Source organism: Nelumbo lutea, chromosome 1 (assembly GCF_056320005.1).
Source record: "Nelumbo lutea isolate HS-2025 chromosome 1, American lotus-T2T, whole genome shotgun sequence".
Lineage (NCBI taxonomy): Eukaryota > Viridiplantae > Streptophyta > Magnoliopsida > Proteales > Nelumbonaceae > Nelumbo > Nelumbo lutea.
The window spans coordinates 172,147,242-172,170,900 of record NC_142684.1 but is presented as its reverse complement, the minus strand read 5'-3'; the positions used below and the strand labels follow the sequence as shown (position 1 = coordinate 172,170,900).

At 41.3% G+C, this 23,659-nt stretch overlaps 2 protein-coding genes across 2 annotated transcripts; one reads left to right on the top strand and one right to left on the bottom strand.

Annotated features, from left to right (window-relative positions):
- Positions 1-5,297: 5,297 nt before the first annotated feature.
- LOC148879216 (uncharacterized) lies at positions 5,298-10,215 on the top strand. The gene is made up of 8 exons (XM_088960693.1): positions 5,298-5,475; positions 5,570-5,622; positions 5,715-5,970; positions 8,405-8,532; positions 8,692-8,840; positions 9,094-9,174; positions 9,278-9,322; positions 9,829-10,215. The coding sequence occupies exons 3-8, from the start codon at positions 5,736-5,738 to the stop codon at positions 9,833-9,835; spliced, it is 645 nt and encodes a 214-aa protein (XP_088816819.1). The 5' UTR covers positions 5,298-5,475; positions 5,570-5,622; positions 5,715-5,735; the 3' UTR covers positions 9,836-10,215.
- Positions 10,216-12,912: 2,697 nt separating this feature from the next.
- LOC148879215 (late embryogenesis abundant protein D-34-like) lies at positions 12,913-14,258 on the bottom strand. The gene is made up of 3 exons (XM_088960692.1): positions 13,757-14,258; positions 13,389-13,670; positions 12,913-13,286 (listed from the first exon to the last, which is right to left on the bottom strand). The coding sequence occupies exons 1-3, from the start codon at positions 14,138-14,140 to the stop codon at positions 13,122-13,124; spliced, it is 831 nt and encodes a 276-aa protein (XP_088816818.1). The 5' UTR covers positions 14,141-14,258; the 3' UTR covers positions 12,913-13,121.
- Positions 14,259-23,659: the final 9,401 nt, after the last annotated feature.

Here is a 23,659-nt window from a genome sequence, read left to right as displayed (position 1 = left end):
TGATAAAAACCCCTAAAACTAATTGTTTTTCAAAGAAGTACAATGACAAATAAAATTTGATTGTCTTTTTATATTTTCATTCTCATAATATATTTGAAATCCTCGGCCAATAATCAGGTCTGTTATATTTGACCCCTAAGCACACATTGTCGGTGTGTGTATTGTTAAACCTAATATTAGGGCCCTGTGTTCATTTTTTGGGAAATTATTTATATGGGTAAATATATTTTTTCATATTCTTTAATTTTTCAAGTAAATAAGGAAATGGTCATTTTAGTTATAAAAATTCATTATTAAAAGAGGAAACTTTATTCCATCCAAGTTTTGGTAATTTTCCCCTAGATGGGGAAGTTATTTATCCAATGAGAGATGGGTATATATCAGTTATCCGGGTAAGTAAAACCTAGGGTAAATTAATTTTCTGTTGATCTCCATAAATCTAAAAAAAGAACATGAGTATCTTGGTCGATGAGAACCAAAATTCTATTAACCAACTCTCCCCCCTCAAAGTCAAAAAAGAAGAAGAAGAAGAAGAAGAGAAGAAAAAAAAGAAGAAGAAGAACATAATACAAATATGTATAATATAAATACAAGGTTTAAAAAGACTTTATGGTAAAAGACTTAGACATGCCCTGAATTTTCATAAATTGACTTAAGTATACCCTAAATTTTTCAAAAAGACCTCTGAATGAGGAGAAAAGAAGAATGTGGGAGGAGAGAAGAAGAAGAAAAATGGCCAACAACAAACTGATTTAGGCAATTTTGGGTTCTCTAGGTCTCATTTTCTAATTCTTGTTCATCTTAAGCAAGAATGGGTGAGAATGAGTAGCATTAGAGTATTTGATTACAAAATTCTTGTCATGGGCCTCACTTTTTTTTAGATTAACCTATAGCACACAAATTGAGGTAGCCTATAGCAAAAAAATTGAGGTAGCGTATAGCATGAAAAATAATCATGCCCATGTTTAGTTCAACTCTCATTCTTTCTCATTCTTATTCAAAATGAAATTATAAAATGAATAAGAATGGATAAAATGGGTAGAATGAGAAAATATTACTATGAACTAAATGTTTTTTTCTAAAACTGATCTTTTTTTTTTCAGACTGACAAGTGCTCCATATTGTTCATTTTCATTCTTCAAAACAACTCTATGTTAAATTGTTGGCCTAATTCTCCAAAACTGCCAAAATAGATATTTACCAGGGAATGGCCGATGGTTAATGTCTATCGATGTAAGTTTCTATGGCAGTTTGCCAAGAAACATCTATGACAATAGTTACGTAGACCTAGGCATAGAACTTCTAGAATAAAAATGAGTAAGATACAATTAACTAAGGAACCAGTCCGTGTAATAAAAGTGGAATATTTTCATTAAGACTAAGTTTGGAAAGTGTACAAAATACAAATATATACATTGCAAATAAATACAAAATAATATAAAATATAGGGTTTTACGCTTATTTGTACTCCTTTCGAACTCAACCTAAAGAAATTGTTCATGATTGAGTATGGAGTATGGGCCAGAATTAGGCACGAACCAATGATGTTCACCAACACAGTCCAAAAGGTGACGTAGTAATTTTTGAAACTAAGCTTCAATAGTAGTTAATTGTGATAAAAAAGGATATACAACACCCCCTCCCCCCTTTTTAAATATAAATTGACCAGCTTTTTGTACTGTGAAAGGATTCACACGCATAAGAGATGCTTTTTTTAATTCATCTGAGAGAGTTTAAGAAAAACAAAAACAAAGAGCACAAAAACAGAAAAAAAAAAGAAAAAACTCAAAACAAAATTAAATGAGGAATGACTACCCCCATAACATCAGCAAATAGAAGAAACTCAAACTCACTGGGAGGTATAGAGAATTCCCTATACTGAAATTTAGTGCTCCAAGCTAAATTAGCCATAAAGTGACACATCTCTTGGCCTCCATGTAGCAGTGACTAATACGAACTTCCCAATCTCTGTTCAGAAGAACTTTGATCTCCTCGCTTATTGTAGAGAGACAACAGTTATCATCCCTACCACCTTTAAGAATTTGTATGGTGGAAAGCAAATCTGACTCCAAAATGATTTTGTGGTAGCCTAAGTTCCATGCCAAGACAAGCCCACACTTGACAGCCCACAATTCTGCCAAGTCAACTGGGAATTTCTAATGTAAGTAGTGAAGCCTCCTTTCCACTGTCCAATTTGATCTTGATGAAGGCCCTCAGCCACAGCACCACCATTTTGGCCCTTGATAACTCCATCTATATTGATTTTGATCCATTGATCACCTAGAGCTTCTCATTTGATGTCTCTCTAGGGTTTGCAAATAGTTTGATTCTTGACAAGAGCATTAGTATATTGGGCACACAGAAAGCTGTCAACATAGTTTTTTGCAAGATTTGTAATATAAGTGGGAGTGTAGCTGATATTGTTGAAGACTTTTATTTTATTTTATTTCGAGCCCTCCAAATCAACCAATTTAAATAACTAAAATAAGCTACCCTAAGTATTACTAGTCTCTAGATTATTTTCAACCCAACTTTTAACTAGTGGGTGTGGGATGATTATCATGCAAATTGCAAACTTCCTTAGAACCTACATTCCATAAATACATAATCAATTGATTCCATACTCTCATTGCAAAGGGGGCATTCACTAGGAACCCAAATATTTCACTTTATTAAGCATCGCGAATGGGGAGTTTTTTTATGATAGAGCAGCCAAAAAAATGTTTTCACCTTTGGTTGACATGGAGCTTTTCAAATCAAATTAAAAGCTTGAAATTTAGGGGCATCATTTTCTTTTCTAATAATTGTATAAACTGGTTTAGTTGAAACATTACGTCTTTAGTGTCAGGCCATATCCAATGGTCCTTTTTTTGCAACCCTAAATTTAAAGGGATTGCCATGATTTTTTCAACCATCTCTCTCGACATGAGAGAAGATAACAGGTTGATGTCCCAATCATTAGAAGCAGGTATATAGTCTTTTACATCTCTCAAATTAACATTGTGGAGCGGCCCATGCAACCAATTCTACCTACAGATAATCTTAGTAGCCCATGGGTCATCCCAAATTTTAGTGTCTTCTCCATTCCCAATGGCACCTACGAGTCCCTCCCTAAGAAATTTGCAATCTTTAGTTATTCCCTTCCAAATCCAAGGGTCATGACATTATATGCATGGGTCCAGAACATCAATTCCCTTATCGTATTTACTAATTAGGATTTTGGATCAAAAACTATCTTGATTACAATAGAGGTGCCACACTAATTTAGTGAGAAGATTTAGATTTAGGGAGTGAAGGTCCTTAATTCCAAGCCCTCTAGCATGCTTAGGAGTCAAAATCTTCTCCCATTTAATGAGATGCAATTTCTTGTGATCAAGAGAACTTCTTCACAAAAAAAAATTCTTCTAGCTTTATCTACATCTTGGTAGGTGTTAGAGGGTAAACAAAAAATTTGCATGGCATGGAGGGGAATTGAGGAGAGAGTAGATTGGAGAAGGACTAATCTATCAGCAAGACTAAGAGTATTTGCCTTCCATCTTGATAATTTAGTTTGAACATAATTCACTACATAATGGACAGTATGTTTAGTAACCCTACCACTGAAAACAAGGAGCCCAAGATATTTATCAAGGTTGTTAGAAGCCCTAACCCTAATATTTATGGCCAACATTGGGTGTGTCTATAGGGAACATTACAAAAATTATCCAAGATATTTCTTGCACTATTTAGCTGAGTGATGGAGGCCTTTAGAAAAATAAACAAGTCATCTGCATAGAAGATGTGAGACAACTCGGGGCTTGTTCTAGAGAATTTAAATGGCTTCATCTCACCATTAGCCACAACTTTATTAAGCATACCCAAAAAAGTTTCTAAACAAACTAAAAAAATGTAGGGGGACAAGGGGTCCCCTTGCGGGTTTAAATGGTTCAAGAATTGAACCGTTAAAAGATAACATTAAAAATAGGGGTGGTAATACAACTCATGATCAAATTAACCCATCACTTAGGTATTTTAATAAATTCAAGAGACTTTTTAATAAATAACCAATTGAGCTTATCATAAGCTTTTTCAAGGTCAATTTTAATTCCAACAAAACCTTCCTTGCTGCTTTTCCTTTTGAAAGAATGAAGAACTTCATGTAAAATGATCATATTATCTTTTAAATGTAGCCAGGGACAAAGGTAGACTAGTTTGGTGAAATGAATTTCAGCAAGAGAGGTTTGAGTCTAGCTACAATAAGATTTGCAATTACTTTATAATTAAATAGTATTACAAAGACCAATAGGATGGAATTGTGACTAGGGGGAACCATTGATCGATATTGTTAGGACTTAGGAGCATCACCAAAACAAGGGTCAAGGTTAAAATTTCGATTATTGACTAAAGATGATGAGTATAAACTAATAAAGTGACTCTTGCACATCTTTTTTAACTCACCATTATTAGTGATCCACATATTATTTTTCTTTAAGGGGCAAAATCTTTTTTCACTGACCCCTCTTAAGAGTCATAGTTTAAATCATCATTTTGTAACCAATTAAATCTGGCATTTTCGCTCCATGTTTAAGGATGTTGAAATATTCCTCATTGAGTGAAATTTAAAGATCATTGAGGAACCGAAAGGGCCTCGGTTCAAAACATTTTTGAATTCCCTCAATTCTTCTCAAAATGTGTCTTTTCCTTCTAAAAACACTATAAAAAACATTCATATTTCAGTTAAATCAATGAGCAAAGGATCATTTGTAAACCATGCATGCTCAATATGAAAAGGAGGATTGTGATTAGGAAATATTCCAGTTAAATCAATGAGCAAAGGACAGTGATTAGAGGAAGTTTTTGACAAATGAATAACTGTTGCATGAGGGTATATCACTCTCCAATCTGAATTAGAAAGACACCGATCCAAAGGAGTTAACCATTTGTCCAATTCATGAACATTGGGGGTCTGCCATCCCGTTTCTCGCTAGGATCCAAGATGGCGTTGAAATTGCCCATCCACCTACAAACATTATTGATGTTATTTGCTGAACCTTGTAGTTCTAACCAAGTTTGGGATCGTTGTCTTGCATCTGAATAACCATATGGTCCATATATGGTGGAGAGGGTCCAATGAAACTGAGATGGGTGATGATGAATCGTTGCATGGATACAGTGGTTAGAAACACTAGTTCTATGTACTACTATGTCTTCATTCTTCCAAAGCAACCAATGCCCCCACTATAAAAATCGGCTAAGCCGGCAGTATTCGCATTAAACCAACCGGTCTTTATTAGATTATTCTTAAACCCACTGGTTCAATGTTTTCCCTCCATTTCTAAAATCATGAGCCGAATTCTACTCCGTCCGTCTTCCGAGAGGGCAACTCTTCTTCTATACTTTCTCTCTCAATTGATCGAGAATCTGAATTGATGAGCTCAGATTTTTATTCAATCGGCGCATTGAGAGATGTGAAATTCAACAGAGAAGTCGAGAAAGGTAAAACCCCTGTATTTTTTATACCCCATTCTTCTTTCTCTATAAATTATAAAACCCTAATCGTGCTTTTTTTTTTTTCATCTGGCGAGAACAGCTGCTGCTCTACACTCCTAGTACGCAGAAGAACAAGGAAAGGGCGGAAAAGAGGTAACGTTCGCCCTTTCATTCCGTTTAGCAAACTATGATATTCATTTTGCTCGTTTCCTATATTTGAATGCTCAAAATTATGTTGTTCTTAGATTCCTCCGTTCCCTAGCCCCATGTCAATGCCGAGTTTGGATTCTAGCCATCTCAGTCCAGACAATTCAACAAAAGCACGGCCGAAAGGCTCAGATGGTCAGGGTGCACAGATTCCGCAGACTAAAACGCCGAGTAACCATGGCGGGAATAAATCTAACAGTCTCGTTGGTTCACCAGAAGGAAATTGTGTAGACACACCTAACAGATGCATAGAAAAAAAGAAGATGATTGCCTGCCTTAAACAATCTGAAGATCGTAATGAAAATCCTTTCCCTTCATGTGTCTTGTCCACTTATATTCCACCACATGTAATTGTTTGTTTTACCTTTCTAAATCGAGCCTAGTTACGTAGTCGGCTACATGGATTTTGCATTTTTAGTTAGTCTCTAGTATGCGGATTTTGTTTAATTTAGCTAATATCCAATTGCATGATTACACCATAGCGATGCCTATAGGTGAAATCCATCCCTGAAATACCTTATAGTTGGTTCTTATATTATTGAAGAATCATGGGTTTGTCCTAGGCCTTCATGCTTGGGCTTAAGATTTTCTCGTTCAACTTGTTAGTTCTGATCTTAGTTTGAACTTCTTCCAATATATATATATATATATATATATATGAGAAAAGGTAAAGTATGATTGTATTAAAGTAAAGGTCTTTTGTACAATGAGAATCTGTACAAAAAGCTGACAAGTTGGACCTCAAAAAAAGGCCATCCTCAACAAAAAACTATTTGACATGTCATCTCCCAGTTTGTATTTTGACTCAGGGTGAATTGTGTTCTTTGACATGTATTTTTATTTGTTTTAATTGTTTTATCATCAATTTATAAGAGAATCCATAAGGGAAGGAACATCTTCAATTGTTGTTGGATTTTTATTTTTATTTGTTTTAATTGCTAATTGAGAAGACTGCACTAAAACCATACAATAGGGCATAGTTTTCAGCTATACTTATTTTTCTGGGCATGTTTGTCCTTTAATATCGCTGGTCTTAAATCTGACTTTAAGATTTTTTTCCTTTTGTACTCATTGGTTTCAGCTGATCACACAGAATGGCGGATGCATTTTATTTATACCAACTGCTCAAAATTTTCTAGATATGCATTTGTTCTTGAAGATATTCTCCTTCCTTTCTTCCAAAGGGACCAAACAATAGGAACTAGGAAGATGCCATAAAATTCCCTTACTGGTCAAGCTAATATGGGTTTGTCTTGGGGAGTAGCTAAATTCATCCAAATTCTCCTTAAAATTTGGTTGGGATCACTGACATCAGTCACTACAGCAAGTAGGGAGATTCTGACCCATAACTTTGTATATTGGGGAAGACATGCATCAGTGAGATCAAATGATCAATCATTAAAAGTTTACCCAAATACTCTCACATTTGTATATATGAGGGCTCCAAATAAACTTAGCTAGAACCACTCTTGAAATAACCATTGTGCAAGGTTTTGATTAAGAAAATAATGATGTCCACTTTCTAACCTCAAACCTCTCCCTTCAATCCTTTGTTCAGAGGAATGCACTGAATTGGGTGGCAATAATTCATACAGAGAACTGGCTTCTTAATCACAACTTTTAACGAACACCTCCTTATCGGTGGTTGATTGCATGATGGACAAGAATACCTGATTTAAGTTTAATCCCACACTAAACATCATCCCAAAATCTGACACATTTATTGTCATAATCAATATGAATTCATAACACTTTAGTTATGTTATAGTCTTCTAGATGCCATTTTGTATTCTAAACTAGATGGTTGACTTTTGTAGTGGTCAAAATCATTAAAAAACTTGAGATTGGATCATCCGCCCTGCTCATTAGTTTGAGAATGCAGTGTGGCTGTCATTCCCATAATCATTGTCTTTACATTCACTTTGTTTTGGAGCATGTTCACTTCATTACCGTGTCAGATTTAAGGAGACAAAATGAAGACCAACTTCTGAAGGAACAATTTCAGGAAAATTGTAGAGAAATGAAGAGGGCTTTTATTAGAAACAATTAAGACCTAGGAGGGTTTTTATTAAAAACAATTATGACCTAAGAGGGTTTCTATTTGAGTAATGGATGCATTTTATTAGAGACAGTTAAGAGCAGAGAGGGATTTTTTTTATCAGTAGAAAAAAAATTATTAATGTAACTTGAAGATTACAGAAGTTTACAAATTTGCCCAAAACAAATGTTGTCTTAAAGCCCCTTGCTTTGCTAGTGTCTGTCATTCCATTTGCTGTTCTTCTACCTATATGAAAGAAGCATTTAACTCCCTTGTTAAACTCTCAATCTCCCTGAATTTATTTTGGCTATATATATATATATATATATATATATATAAGCAGGTCTCTTACAAGCAAGACCTATGTATGGCTGAAGGGAGGTCCTTGCGAAATATCAATTGTTCCCTTTCCATGTATAGGAAACCACATCTGTTTTTTCCTGCTTTAGGTCATAACGACAGTGTAAATAGCTTTTTGAACTTGGAGGGCTCTTGATCAGATAGTTTGGATGTGCCATGTCAACCAGAACCTCATCATCATTGTCCAAGCCTTATCCAACATGTTAACCAGAATTCAAAAGATAAAATAAGGGAAAAGGAAATGTGATTGAAATTTTTCCATTTCATTTTTTCAGTCGGTTTCTTCACAGAAAAGAATCATGTTTTGACTTCTTTTTGCCCCTCTAACAGGATCCCTGGAGTTATTCCTTCTGGTACAGAATGATGGAGAGGACGCTTTGAAAACAAACATCATAGTCCCAGCATCTATAGACATTCCTGTTGAGCAACTAGGGATACCCAAACACCAAACCAGAAAAGTCTGGCTCTATAGCCTTTGTATTTCTTTTTACCATGTTTTTCACACCAAATATATATAAATACGACTGCATGCACAAATACACCTGACACATACATGCACATATCTGCATTTTTTCTTTGTGTACCTTAGTAGTTTTCCTTTGTTTCTTTTGTTTCAGTTCAAAATCTCAGTTAGTACGGAAGAAAGCCTCAAGATTGTATTTAATGCTGGAAATGGGCAATGCGTGCTTCACATGGGATCATCTGTATCTGATGGCTTTTTTTCAGAAAATCCCTGCTTATGCCAACCTCGTGACACCCATCTATGGTGTTTACTTCTCGTTTCTAATTTCTTTGATAGTTGTGGGGACATGGGCCTGCTGCAAATTGGGGAAAAGGCAGCACAGTGATGGAGTCCCATACTAGGAGCTTGAAATGGGGCTACCAGAGTCTGTTCTAGCTGTTGATGTGGAAACAGTAGATGGTTGGGATCAGGGTTGGGATGAAGAGAAAGTAGACATGGTATGATCTGCCAATACCCGTAACTTTGTGCTATCTATATCTGGGTTAAAATCTTGCAGGTTGCCTTCTTCACAAAGAGGGGGTATGACAGTTTTAGGGAAAGTTGCCGTCCCAAAGCCTATTAACTTGCACAGTCAAAGGTATTAACTTCTTGTGAGGGCAATTATTATTTTTGTACAATATTTCTGACTGACTGCTTTTGTCTATCATCTGATCCATCTTCTATTTTTCTGTTATTTTAAGGTTGGAAAACCATGGTGTAGATCCAAATGTGGAAATTGTCCCCAAGTAAGTCGTTGCTTTCAACTTTCCAAGTTGTGCTTGACAAACTTTAATGCTTGAGTCGCCTCAGTTTAACCCAAAGTATAACTTATTGGTCTGACCTTTTCCTATTTTCTAAACCCTGAATACCAATTTTAACCGAGTTACAAAGAAGGATAATTTCCAGAATCACTGTCTTTGTGCCCATCAAACTCAAGTCAGGTTGACTAGTCCATCTTTTATATCCACTCAAAAGACAATAGACATTCTGAATTTGCTGTCTTAATGCCTAATGGAATAAAGCATGAAAACTTAAATATAAAAATCCATTCTTTTACAAAATGTTGCATTCTCGAAATATCACTATAAACATTAAAAAAGAAAGGCTGTAGTTAGATCAATTGGGGTTATTCTTCAAACCATATCATAATGGTCATATATCATTAAAATGACTAGATGGATATCTTATTGTTGCTTGAATTATAAAAGAAAAAGCCTACTCTTTCTGAAACATTTGTGATGAATTTGGACAGGATGTGAATTGGAGTAGCTCCAACGATCACAAAATTGCCTATTCTACTGAAGTGGCTCCAAAAGAAAATTTGTTTTTCAATTATCCCCTAGATTCCCAAATTTTCTCATACCCATTTGGACCCCCCTTCCCCTGTAAACTATTACGGGTGTTAAAGCCTTTTTTTATTTACTTTTCTTTTCATCTATGCTGAGTTAATAGTACTCTTAATGAACATGGTTTTCCCTATTGATGCAAGGAGATATTAAATTTGTTGAGGTGGTTAAAAAGATGGGAGCAGAAATGTCAAGTTACAGTCCCACCCCAATACTCCTCATTCTAGGAACACGTGTCATTGATGTAAACATGAATAAAATGCCCGATGTTAACTTCCAAGAATTCTTGGGAAGAGCTGTGGATGCATATTTCCAAGTGATGGTTCCAATAAAGGATCTAAGGTGATCTTGTCATCATAATGGATCCGAGATGTTGCAGGAAAACCTCCCCTAGCTGTTCTTATGGTCTTTAGAAATCTATGAAGCATTGGTCATTTGAAAAACTAGTAATGCATATCAGCTTACCAAAACTTTGAGTATAAGTGCAAATTAGATTATCAGAATTGATTGTATTGAATTCTTGTTTCAGGTTTCAGTTTCATAATTAAATAAATGTTTTTTTTACTAAAAAATTAATATGCACTATGCATTTGTTTTATTAATTTTATGCTTTAGGTTTTAGCAGGTGTCAACTGATTTTCTTAATTAAAAAATAATAATAATAATAATAACCTATGCCGGCGGTCATACAAACCATCACCTTTGGCAAATCATTATACTTAAGGCGGCGGTCAAATGGGATCTAAGCCGGCGGTCACCTTAGACATTCAAGGAATGTGGGACAAACCTAAGGCAGCGATTAGGTAAGATCTAAGATGGCGGTCCACACTGCTGCCGTAAATAGGTTTGAGCTGGCGTTTCTCAGAAACCGCCAATTTAACAATGTTTTGAACCATTTCAGACCAGCCACTAAAGGTGGCGTCTGACCTAAGGCGACAGTGGATGAAGCGGCAGGTGTTCCATATACCTATGGTGGCGGTTTTAGAACCTAAGCCGGCAGGTGTTCCATATACCTTCGGGGTCAATAATATAGGATCCTGATAAACCTAGACCCACTTTAATTTGAAAAGGTTCAGAAATTAAAAAAAAATTGAAAATAAAAAATCATAAAATATATTTAAAATCTATGATATGAAAAAGATATGGTATGAAAAGAATTTTGACCAATAATTTTGATAAATAACACCTGATTCGTTATTAAGTCTATGATTCCAGTTGATTGGTGAGTTATTTTTTTGGATATGATATTTTTTCCATATCATAGTTGAACCCATTTTTTTAATATGTTTAAACCATTTAGGTTTTGCACTGAAGATGTGGATGTGTTTGAACTAACCCTTCCCAAACTGAACCTTAATTTCTTCCAAAAGCAAAGTCAAAAAATGAATAATATATTATTTTATCTTCCAAACTGAGCCTTAATTTCTTTGTAGTAAAAAAAAATGAAAATATATTATTTTATCTTGGGGCTACAATTAGAGTAGATGGTTTGATTTTAGATTGGGTCGAGATTTGGTTGAAGTTCAAGTTTATATTTATATCATCATGTTTTGGGTTGGGGGGATGGGGGTTCAGTAATCATATCAATACCTCAGCTTCGGCTAGGGTTCGGGCTAACCCCACCCTACTTGTACACCTTTTCACGATCATATCATCCAAGAGGAAATTAGATACATGGACCTACAGACGGGTCCGGCCGGGGATCCGGGTTAACAGAACCATAGATGCACTGGGGCTTTCAGCCTTTCACTGAACAATATAAAACCCTTAAGACGCGTTTCCTTTGAAGGGGTTGGTTTCATCATATCAGCCCCAATAAAGTCATACCTTTCATTTTGAACTGCAACCTTTATTAGTTTATTTATTTCACAAAAAAATATCATATGTTTAAGTCATAATCGTTCATTCCTGGAAAAATATCATATATTTCAACTTCTTTTTCCTTACCAAAAAAATCACCATAAAATAGAAGGGAATTTTCTCTGAATCTGAAAGTTATTAGGAATTCCACAAATTTTGTTAATAGCTTTTCTATCAACCTATTGTTTCTATTTTATTTCCTATCAAACCAAATATAGCTTTGGCGTTTCTCATCTAAGTCAGTCCGAATGATGTAGCGAGCTCAAAAACATACATTGTCTGACGTGGCATACTTGAAAACTAATAATGAGATTAATCCACCGTCCAAATATCATAAACCTTTCGCGGTCCATCAAGGTCCAACTATAGGTCCGAGTTGTCTAGGCCACGTGGCAAGTCAAAACCAAGAGTCTGGACCACTTATGTGGGCTGAAAAACAACCCGACCATCTGATCTGCTCGGCCCAACTAAAAAGTTAAAGAGTTAAGGGCTGGATGTGGACCAGTCGAATTAGAAAATTCTAAAAAGAATTGGGCTTGCTGACGACGGTGGATCTCGACAAAATATGAATGAAATCAATGCGTGCAGCGTGCTCAGGTTGCGGATCACTTTAAAAATTAAAAGTTGATATACGAATTCACTTGAAAGAAAATAGGTGCCCTCGTCTGATCCAAACCGCATTATGAGATCCTTTGGGTTTTGCCTTATCTCCATCAAAGAAGGTTAAATTGCAATACCGCAGTATCTTTAATTGCATTCAGCTTGGATAGTTTAGTTATTATATACTTAATTACATTGAAATGGATCGGATCATACTAATTTGCACTGATAAATGTAAATTTAATTTTGACCTGTTGTTTCAAATATTAGAAACTTTAGCTTATTTTTCTTTGTTTGATTGCAAATTTGCAATATAAATGAAGTAAATAAGACATGAAGCAGAATAAAGTAAAACCCAAAACGGAATTAAATGAGAATTTGCAATTTTTTTCATTTGCACTCCCAAGCATTTGTTTTTGCACTGCCACCAAACGCAGCATCTGAAACAAACCATTGCCTTTCCATGTATCAGTATTAAGTATTAACCCGCTCCATGGTCCATACCCTAAACTCTGAATAACGAGAACAAGTGCAAAACCAACAAACAAATAAACATTTTTTTCCATCTGTAGTCTGTAGAGTAGATGTAGATATATCCCTGTGAAAACTCCAGTTCCATACTACATAAGTAAACAAAAGGAGAGTGAAATAAGAAAGAGATCAACTCATCTACACAAGCATAAGCGTGATTACTACACATATACAGAGTCGCAGAGCCAAGTAATCTCTTTTCTCGTCTTTACATATATTTATTCTCGTTTAAATCGGCAGCGGCTATCACAGATTCCGCCACTCCGCCAGGATAAATGGTGGAGTTGGGATTGTTCCGCACCTCCGCGTTAATAATCCCTTCAGCATCTTGAAACGTCACCGGTTTGTCTGCCGGTAGCTTTGCCGTCGCAACCTGCCATTACGCGCGTACAAATTAAGAAAATTATCAGACGTTTTCTGCTCTGATCACACCCATTAAGCATTGAGATTTGAGACTCGTTAAAGAAGCCATTACCACCAGAACATCGCCGAGCTTGATCTTGTCTTCGTCCCGAGTTGTCTGGGCATTGGCATTCGCTGCTGACTGAGCTGAAGCAGCTAGACCTCCCGACATGATAGTTTTTTGGCCGGTTGCTCTGACCTCTGCTGCTTGGATTGCAGCAGCGTCACTCTTATCAACTGGCTTGTCACCGGCTGCTACCACAGACGCTTCGAGTGCTTCTCCAATTGTAAGCTTTCCCTGTTGTGTAGCCAATTCCGGCTGCAGCGGCAGCGGTTCGGTGTACTGCCCAACTACCTATAAAACTAGCTTCTTTATTCAGTTATACCAAGCGATTAAAACACCGATGAAATAAAGGCCACCGGAGAGAGAGAGAGAGAGACCTGTCCTGCGACTGCCTCTGTTACTATGCGGCTTCCGGGAACATCAATCTCTGAAACGGTGACACCTTCATTGCCGGTGATATCAGTGAAATCGGTGTGACCCACAACACCAGCCTTCTCGTTTCGTGCTGACGCGGAAAGCATCTTGGCAGCAGGACCGCCCTTTTGGGTCTTCCCAAGCACCAGATGCTCCGCAGTCTGCATCATGGCAGCATCTTGCGGTGCTATGGGTTTGTCCGCAAGTTCGCCGGAGACGAGAAACACATCACCGTATTTGATCGGCTCCTGCTTACCGTGACGCCCCTGTTCTTGAGACTGCATATCTTGCCCGCCTTGATTCATCTGTGACTGTCCGTGGGGTCTCTGAGGCTGTTCCTGGCTCATATTGAAATTCCGGTTGATGGGTAGTAGGACCTAAAAGGCACTGTTACAACTTAATTGATAAAACTCAAAGCAACAGATTTAGATTGTATGCGCCATTGCTCTCTGGAACGATATATGTAAGAGGAAAACTAGGACACATCGATTTTAGAGGGACACGTTGCTGATGCATCTTTTGACAGTTTGCTCTTAAATGTAATCGTGGCAGCAATTAGGCTCTCGCTTTGTAGAATCTACACTCCACACTCGATCTGAGATCTCCCACCACCTACCCTAATCAACGCGGCTTACCAACTCGTCTACAAAAGTTACTTCAGAATTGTATCTCGCTGTGTAGGTAGAAAGTAGAAAGTAGAAAGTTCCCATTAAAGAAAGTTTTACACAGAGTTCGATCTATATTTATTATCTAAATTTGTAAATGAAAATCTAGAACAGTCAAAGTAAACTTTCCTCATATTTGTTCAGATCATCAATAGAATTAATGACATACCCCTCATTAGTTCAGGGCGCGGTTTTGAAGTGCACCTGTTTGGTTGCAATATAAATAAATTTGTACAAATGATTTGAGTGTAAATTTTAACTTATTTTTTGTTTCGAATTTTAACTTATTTTGTTTAATTACGGTATAAATGAAATAAATTAAAATATGAAGTAGAATAAAATAAAATAAAATAAGAATTTGCATTTTTTACATTTACATTCTCATGCATTCATACTAATTGCAGTGCAACCAAATATAGCCTTAATAGTTTAATTTACTTCAGTACTGCTCCCAATTTCTGACCACGAGATTAAATTATAGTAATTAAATGAACATTCTCCGACTGTGTTGTGATCAAGACTCAAAGAGTCATTCTAGTGAAACCTTTTTATTAATTTTATGATTTATCTTTGCCGCGTCCCTTGGAGGGGCGATAAGACAAGTAGACAACCCCGTCAGCTATAAAAGCCTCTAACCTTTGAATCCTTCTATTCATGAAATAATTAGAAATTGCTAATTGCCATTTGCCAACTTAACCCATTAGCTAGAAATGTCGGCTAATTGGGGTAGATAATTGAATTCATTCACATATTTCTTCTTCTTCTACTTTCATACTTACTGCCTTTTCTCCATATTTGATTCCTTTTTCTCCATCGCCATAACTCTTGAGGAATATGAAAAGTTGTATACAACAGAATTATCTTTGTTTATTGATGATATTCAATCCGAAGTGGTGCATGAATTGAGGAAAGCAATTAGATAGTCTTTGTTAATAAGGTGGAGTTAAGGTGGAAGGACAAAATCACGCTTCAAGACCTATGATCAAAAAAAAGGAAGTCAGAGGCCTGAGGAATTATCCCCGGGTAGGCACTTTAATGCTCAAGTCAGTAGAAGGTGGTGGATGATCGGGTCGAGCAATGAGGGTGCTGGTTTGAGCAGAGTAACAGTATGGGTGTCAGAAGTTCGATCCCTTGCCTTGAGCATAGAGTACATTTTTATAATTGAAAATCTGTGTCCTGATCAGATTGGGCTTTCGAGGTTATCAAGATGAGGTTAGCCATCAAAGTATTTGGGATAGAGTCCTATTCCCCGACGGAGTTGTCTTCCTTACTCCTCTTTATCCGTAGTTATACTTATCTGCGTAACGCATAGTTGACGTGGCCGAAAGGATAAGATGGGGGCCATAGTAATAGCATAGCCTGGTCTAGGCTATAGAGTCAATGTATGCCACAAAGCTGGCTGAGCTATGCCAACGTGGTCAGGATGACTGGGCGGCCATGTGTCTCTCAGGATCAGCTCAGTCATGATCTGAACACCACTCCCCTAGTTCTAAAGTCGAAGCATGAAGTGTTCGACTGAGGTGTAGCGCGATAGGATGCTTTGTTCCTCGGTTGAAAAACTCCAAGTTGAAGTCTGGTTGAGCATTTGGTCCACTTGATGTTCCTCGGTGCTTGTCAGAATTTGAGGTCCGCGTAATGTGGGTTGTGGACAAGAAGTCCTTCAATCGCCGGCTGCCGAACTCCAAGAATTGTAACTTCGGAATCCGAACACCACTCCCCCAGTTCTGGAGCTGAGGAGGGGCAGTACTCGGCCGAGGTGTTGCGTGGTCGTGTAGCTCGGCAGGGCACCGAGGTGTTGAGCCGAGCTTCGAGGCCTGGATCTTCCTGATGGTGCTGAGGAAGGGCTCGTTGTTCCTCGGCTGGAATGCTGCATGGTCGCTTAGTTCGGCCAAGTGCCGAGGTGGAGTTAAGCTTCATAGCTGGGGCCTCTCTGATGCTTAGTGATGTTGCGCCAAGGAAGGAGCCGAGCTCCGAAATCTGGGCCTCTCCAATGCTTGGTAGCACTGTGCCGAGGAAGGGCTCTCTGTCCTTCAGCTAAGTTGTTATCAAAATTTCAGAATCCAAACAATCCACACCTCCAGTTCTGAAGTCAAAGAGTGGAGAGCCCGATTGAGGCATGGCGCGACCTCCTTTGGTCGGCGTCTGCTGCTGGGGGTCCTAAGGAGACCCGAGGGGTTAACTGGACCAGTGATCTCGGGTGAACCTCGAGCATCCGCGACGTTGGTTGAACCGGTGCTAAAGGGTGAACCGGGGAAATTAATGCCCTGACCATTTCTTGTCAAGATCGCCACATCGGTTCTCGAGGCTATGTGCATGCGGTGACAATCACATCGATTGGTCTTCCCGAGCTTCGCCAGAGCGGCACTTGATCCCTACTATTGATTTGGCGTCGATTCGTGTGATTCGTGTTCCTAGGGGTTATAAGAAGGGGTGGACGGGCATTTCTCCTTTGTCATTTGCGAGAGGAGTTGCTCACATTGCTCAACGAGGTGTTGTTGGCATTGCTCGGCCTTTTCTCTTGTTCCTCAGCTTCAAGTTCGGTAAGATGTCTTCCTCATCCCCCTCGTTCTTCTTCTGCTTCTGGTTCTTCCGGTTCTAGTGATTCTAACTATGAGTCAGAGGTTGGTGATTTTGAGGCTGTCGAGGTTGAGGAGGTCAAGGTTGGTCCCTCTAGGGTAGAAGTAGAGCTTCCCTTGCGGGTTGGTCGCCGGTTTGGGACCACACCCTATGTCTTGACCCCTAAGGATATGGCTTCGATCCGAGCTATGTACGACATCCCCGAGGAATTTTGAATGAGGTTCCCGCAACCGGGTGGGATGGAAATAGATGCTTGGTTCGATGAGATATGCATGTATGGGAACAATTTGGAAGCTAGGCTAAGGTTTCCTCTGAATGAAGGGATCGCCAGGGTGCTTGGATGGTACCGAGTATTACCGGTGTAGCTGATGCCGAACTCCTTTAGGTTTTTGTTCGGCCTTATGTTCTACTGTGCGGTTTGTGACATTGAGTTGACCCTGGGTATGGTGAGCTCCCTTCTTCAGTTGAAACCTCACCAGCAGAGCTACTATTACTTCTCGACTAGGAAGAGCATCAAGTTGTTGGTCGGGGCCCCTTCCTCTATGAAGCATTGGAAGGAGACTTTCTTCTTTGTGCGTTGTCCTGGGGGCCTCCCTTTCCTGGCCGTGCTACAGGAGCTGAGGACGAGAGTACCGCAACCTCTATAGTCTATTCTCACCTGAGAGGAGAGGTCGGTTCTGAGCATGATTCATGAGATAGACGTGGCAGTGTACACATGCTCAAAGATGTTGATGCTCGCCAGGTTGATGCGTAGGGTGGCTGGTCTATTCTTTTTGTTGCTTCAGTTTACTTATCGAATTATGTATACTTTTTTTTGCTTCTCTGATCTTGTGCTTATTGTTATGATCCTAGGGTGTAGGTGTGGAGATGGCGAGCGAGGAGGAGATTGTCCGCTAGATGAGGGAGAATTGGCAGAGGCAGAACCGGGCTGGTGCACAGCCACTGGTCAACCCAGAGGTAGTTCCTCCGCCGAGGTCTTTAGAGAGGGTGTCCCGTCACCAGAAAAGAGTTCGGAAGCAAGGAAATGATGATGATGACATCATTGTTGTGGATCCCGAGGAGGTTCATCGGGTTGCCTTTCCTTTGCAGACTAAAGTAGGGGGCAGAAGCTCGAACATCCACATGTCGCGTTGGTCGGTCCGTAGCCGGGACGAGCTAGAGACCCCTGGGGTTCCCGAGCAGTTACTTCATGGAATGATGATGGCATACATCACTAAGGAGGCCGGGAATATTGGGAGCGATGCCTTAGAATGCTCACTCATTTGGGTGGCGGCTCAGGTAAGTTCGTACTTGCTCTCATTGCTTCAAGTTTTTTTATGCTAAGAGTGTTTCTTATGTTCACAGAATGCATGCTCAGCGATTGCTCTGATTGACCAGCTCCGACATTTGCGGGGAACGTACGAGGTAGAGCACTTCGAGTATTTGCGACAGAAGGCTCAATTGGTCGAGCTTCGGGTGGCCGGGGAGCGATCAACCACATTGGAGAAGGAGGTGACCGAGTTGAAGGCCCACTTGGATGAGCAGGTGAACGTGGTACGTAGCCTAAGGCAGGAGATTGCGGAGCTGATGGAAGAGAGGGAGTGGCTGAGGCAGGAGGCCATCGAGGTGGTGGTGGATCGATACAAGAGATGGATCACTATACCTCAGCTTCCTTTGAGGCTGGATTCAACGTCTTCTGTAGGAGGGTTCTGCATCACTAACCGGAGCTGAAAGAGATTGCGCAGACTTGGGAAGTGTACGACTTAGACAGTCCACCTTCTTTAGACAATCTTGTTGATGAGGAGGTCAACGGGGACGAGGATGGTGAAGATGGTGAGGATGGTGACGAGGTCGTTGATCCCCCCACCAAGGTCTAGGGTTGGCCGAGATCTTCAGTTTTCGGCTAGTGGGGCCAGAGTGTATTCGAAGCTCTCATCTTTGGGATGCTCAGTTTTTGGTCTCAAGAGCTTTTGGGGCTCTTTGAGGGCTGGCCGTTCCTCGACTAGCTCTGACCGACAGTTGGTCGGTGGGCAAATGGAGTTTAATGACCGCCCTCAGGCCTTGATGGGTGGGGACATTCTTCTCCACCTTAGGCTCAGGTTGTCGACAACCGAATCAAATTACTTGGTCGGCAATAAGCTACCGAACTATGCGTCATGGGCTCAGGCCGTTCGGAGATCAGTTGAGTCAGTGAGGTGTGTCGAGCTATACATGTGTAGTGCGGTGAGTGTAGTGCGATGAAAGTTGCATGACTGTGTAGCATGGCTGTGTAGTGCGGATTACACGATGTGTGTGTACTGTCGTGTCATGTGCGGTGTGTGCTTGTGGTGTGCTGGGCAATCAATCGTGTGGCTCGGATAAAACATTATTCATTAATCATCAAATTACTGGTGGTACATTCGAAGATTCCTTGTGTTCCAACTCCTCAATATTGGTCGACCATAGAGGTCTTCGAGTCTGTAAGTGCTCGGTCCAAGAACTTTGGTGACTCTGTATGGCCCTTTCCAATTTGGTCTGAGCTTGCCTTCCCCGTGCTCAGTCTCGAGCTTCTTTTACCAAGTCTAACATTGCGCAGAGGTCCTCGTCATTCTGGTCTTCATCAAAAAGCTCAGTCCAAAGAGTTGGGGAGCCTCCATGGGTACCATGGCTTCGGTCTCGTAGGTTAGGCTGAAGGGTGTCTCTCCGGTGACTGTCCGCGGAGTAGTCCTGTATGCCCAGAGTATGCTCGACAATTCCTCAACCCACCTTCCCTTGGCCTGGTCTAGCCGAGTTTTCAAGTCGTGCAATAAGGTTCGGTTGGTCACCTTAGTCTACCCATTGCTCTGGGGTCGATGTATAGCGGTGGTTCCGTGGTTGATCCTCAAGTCGGTGCAGAGGGTCTCAAACTTTCGATCAATGAACTGTGTCCCGTTGTCTGTGATGAGAACCCATGGAATACTGAACCGACACACATTACCTTGCCAGAAAAAATTTTGGGCATTGTGTGCGGTAATGCATGCTAGTGCTTCGGCTTCCACCCATTTGGTGAAGTACTCTGCTACCACTAGGAGGAACTTCTTTTGTGCAACCACGGTGGGAAAGGGGGCTGCGGGCTGATGATGGAGGTTGGAATGTCATTGACAACTGTCGCACTTCCGAACAAGCTCGGCTGCGTCTTGCTTCATCGTCGACCAAAAGTTACCTTGCCGAAGTGCCTTATGGGCCAGGGTGCACGTGTCGGAGTGATCTCCGCAAATGCCTTCGTGAATCTCCCTGAGGACATAATCTACTTCAGCTAGGGAGAGGCACTCTAGGTATGGGAGAGCATGTGAGGGGCAGTATTGCTGACATTGGATAAGGCAGTATCGGGCTGATCTATGCTGGAGCCTCTTTGCTTCTATCCGATCCTCTGGAAGTGTGCCCTCTCGAAGGTACTACGTGATGGGGTCCATCCAGGATGGATCATCTTATACTGGGAGGATGAGGAGTGTCGTAAGTGCAATGCTCGACTGGGCCAGTGTGTCCAATCGCACTGTCATGTCGAGGTCGGTTTTTGGGGAGCTAGCTAGCTTGGACAATGCAATGAATCGTATGTTTTTGGCTCGAGGAATTGTTGGATGTTGAAGTGCTCAAGCCGGTGGACAAGCTCTTGCACCTTCTGTAGATAGCTCGCCATCGTGGGCGTTCGTGTCTCGAACTAGTCGTGGATCTGGTTGACTACCAGCTGAGAGTCGCTGAAGGCTTCTATTCTCCAAGCTCCCAGGTCCAGGGCGAGGCGAAGTCCGACGATCAAGGCCTCATACTCAGGCTCGTTATTGGATGCTTTGAACTTGAACCTGAGAGCGTAGTCTAACACCGTGTGATCTGGGACAAGGAGGATGAGGCCGGCCTTGCTGCCTTTAACGATTTGATGAGCCATCCACGTGCAGAGTGCATACTTGTGGCGACGGGGCCAAATCCTTGGTAGTGAACATACATTCAGCAATGAAGTCTACCAGAGACTGAGCCTTGATCGCGAGACGAGGTGCGTACTCGATGTCGAACTCACTCAGCTCTATGCTTCATTTGATTAGGTGGCTAGATGCTTCCATTCTTTGGAGGACCTACTTGAGGGGTTGGTTGGTGAGTACTCGAATACTGTGGGCCTGGAAATATGGCCTAAGATTTCTGGCCGAGGCGACCAAGGCTAGGGCCATTTTTTCCAAGTTGGAGTATCGGGTTTTTGCGCGCATTGAGGACCTTGCTGGTATAGTAGATTGGCCTCTGTACCCGGTCCTCCTCCTTAACTAGCACCTAGCTGATGACCTCATCCCCGGCCGAGAGGTAGATCAGTAGCTCATCCCCTAAGTTCGGTTTGGTGAGGAGAGGCGGCGAGCTCAAGTATTGCTTCAGTTCTTTAAAGGACCATTCACATTCCTCGGTCCATTGGACGTTCTTTGGTCGCTTAAGGGCATTAAAGAAGGGCAGGCACCGGTCTGAAAATTTGGACATGAACCTACTAAGGGCGGCTACTCTGCCGGTGTCACTGCACTTCTTTGTGAATCCAGGGCGATTGCATGTCGAAGATGTCCTGTATTTTCTCTGGATTTGCTTCAATCCCCCTCTGTGTCACCATGAACCCCAAGAATTTACCAGTGCCGACCCCGAAACCGCACTTGGTTGGGTTCAACTTCATCTTATACTTCCCGAGGGTGTCAAAGACTTCATTTAGGTCTACAAGGTGAAGCTCAACCATCTTGCTTTTTACGAGCATATCGTCAACGTACGCTTACACATTTTGATCGATCTGATCCTTGAACATCTCGTTCACCAGCCATTGATAAGCAGCATCGGCGTTCTTGAGGCCGAAGGGCATTACCTTGTAACAATATAGGCCGCAGTCGGTGATGAAAGTCATTTTCTCTTGGCCATCAAGGTGCATTTGGATTTGGTTGTACCCCGAGAAAGCATCCATGAAGATCAGAAGTTCATGGCCTGCCGTTGCATCGACGAGCTGATCGATCCTCGGTAGAGGGAAGCTGTCTTTAGGGTAGTCTTTGTTTAGGTCGGTGAAGTTGATGCATATCCTCCACTTCCCATTGGCTTTCTTCACCATCACCACGTTGGTCAGCCAGTCAGGGTGTTTGACTTCCCGAATGAAGCCGGCGTCGAACAACTTCTGCACTTCATCAGCGATCACTTGCCACCGTTCTGTAGCAAAGCTTCTCTTCTTCTGCTTGATAGGTCAGTAGCGAGGGTCAGTGTTCATGCGGTGTGTGATGACTTCGAGGTCAATCCCCGGCATATCCGCCGCCGACCAGGCGAACACGTCGGCGTGATCTCTTAGAAGCTGCACAAGTTCTTCCCCAAGGTGGTCATCTAGGAGAGAGCTGACCTGGACCGTCTTCTCAAGGTCTTTCTCATTGAGTGGCACCTGGATGAGGTCTTCGATAGGTTGACCACGCTGTAATTTCACCTCGTCCCGTAGATCATAAGCTTCATCCATCAATGTTTTTGCGGTTGGGCATGGTCCTTGGCAAGAAAGCAAGTAGCACAGCCATGCAGTTCATTGGTTTCCACATGCTACGCCTATGCCGTATTCGGTGGGGAACCTCATGGCAAGGTGGAATGTGGAGACCATAGCCTACAGAGCATTAAGGGTTGGCCTATCGAGGATAGCATTGTAAGACGAGGAGCAACGGACCACAATGAAGTCCACCATGGTCGTCGCAGTGATGTTGCCATCTCTAATCAGGAGGGGAAGGGTTATCCTCCCAATGGTCAAGAGGGAATCCCTATAGAAGCCTATTAGGGGAGTGTTGACGGGGTGAGGCACTCTTTGTCTATGCCAAGCTTCTCGAATGCGTCCTCGAAAAGCACATCAGCGGACTACCTGTATCAACCAGAATCCGCCGCATCTCAAAATTGGCAACCTCGGATGTGATTACCAAGGCGTCGTCATGCGGGGTTTGAACTCCTCAGAGGTCGTCGTCGGTGAAGGTGATTGACTGGTTGCGCTTCTTCTTGTGCCCCCAGGTGTCAATTTCACATAGCCATGCATACTTCTTACGCCCCGAGCTGCTCTCTCCTCCTACGGGGATTCCTCATGATATTACGTGGATCACACCAACAGGAGGGGCTCAGGGCGGGGGCGGTGGCCGAGCATTCTCCATGTGCTGTTCTTCCTATGCTGGCTTCTTGCTTTTGTCGACGAACCCGTCGAGGTACCCATGCCTGATTAGGTCTTTGATGTGGTTGCACAGGTCGAAACAGTTCTCCGTGTCGTAGCTATGGTCTCTATGGAACTCGAATACTTGTTGTGGTTCCTCTTGTTGCCTTGTGTTTTCATCTTCTCAGGCCGTTGAACATAACTGCGAACACGGATTTGCATCAGGACTTCAGACCGTAGCGTGAAGTTCTGCTAAGTCGACGACAATGTTCGTGGTCTGTGATCAGGTCATAGGTCCTACCTCTTGTGGTTCCGATATGATCTTTCTAACTTTCGCTCCTTGGTGTCTCTCCTCTTTTTGCCGGGCCTTTCTTCCTCATCTCGCATCTATGCACGTGCTTCTTCCGCGTTGATATACTTCTGGGCATGAGTCATTAGGTCGGCTAATGTCTACGGAAGGTGTTTGGAGATGGAGAAGTTGAATGGCAAGGGAAAGAGTCCATGTTGGATGGCGGTGA

Coding starts and splice junctions, on each gene's coding strand:
- LOC148879216 (XM_088960693.1), top strand. CDS start 5,736: ATGTCAATGCCGAGTTTGGATTCTAGCCATCTCAGTCCAGACAATTCA. Junction 8,533..8,691: donor CCAAACACCAAACCAGAAAA/GTCTGGCTCTAT, acceptor CTTTTGTTTCAG/TTCAAAATCTCAGTTAGTAC. Junction 8,841..9,093: donor CCTCGTGACACCCATCTATG/GTGTTTACTTCT, acceptor AAAATCTTGCAG/GTTGCCTTCTTCACAAAGAG.
- LOC148879215 (XM_088960692.1), bottom strand. CDS start 14,140: ATGAGCCAGGAACAGCCTCAGAGACCCCACGGACAGTCACAGATGAAT. Junction 13,671..13,756: donor CAGAGGCAGTCGCAGGACAG/GTCTCTCTCTCT, acceptor CTAGTTTTATAG/GTAGTTGGGCAGTACACCGA. Junction 13,287..13,388: donor AGCTCGGCGATGTTCTGGTG/GTAATGGCTTCT, acceptor GCGTAATGGCAG/GTTGCGACGGCAAAGCTACC.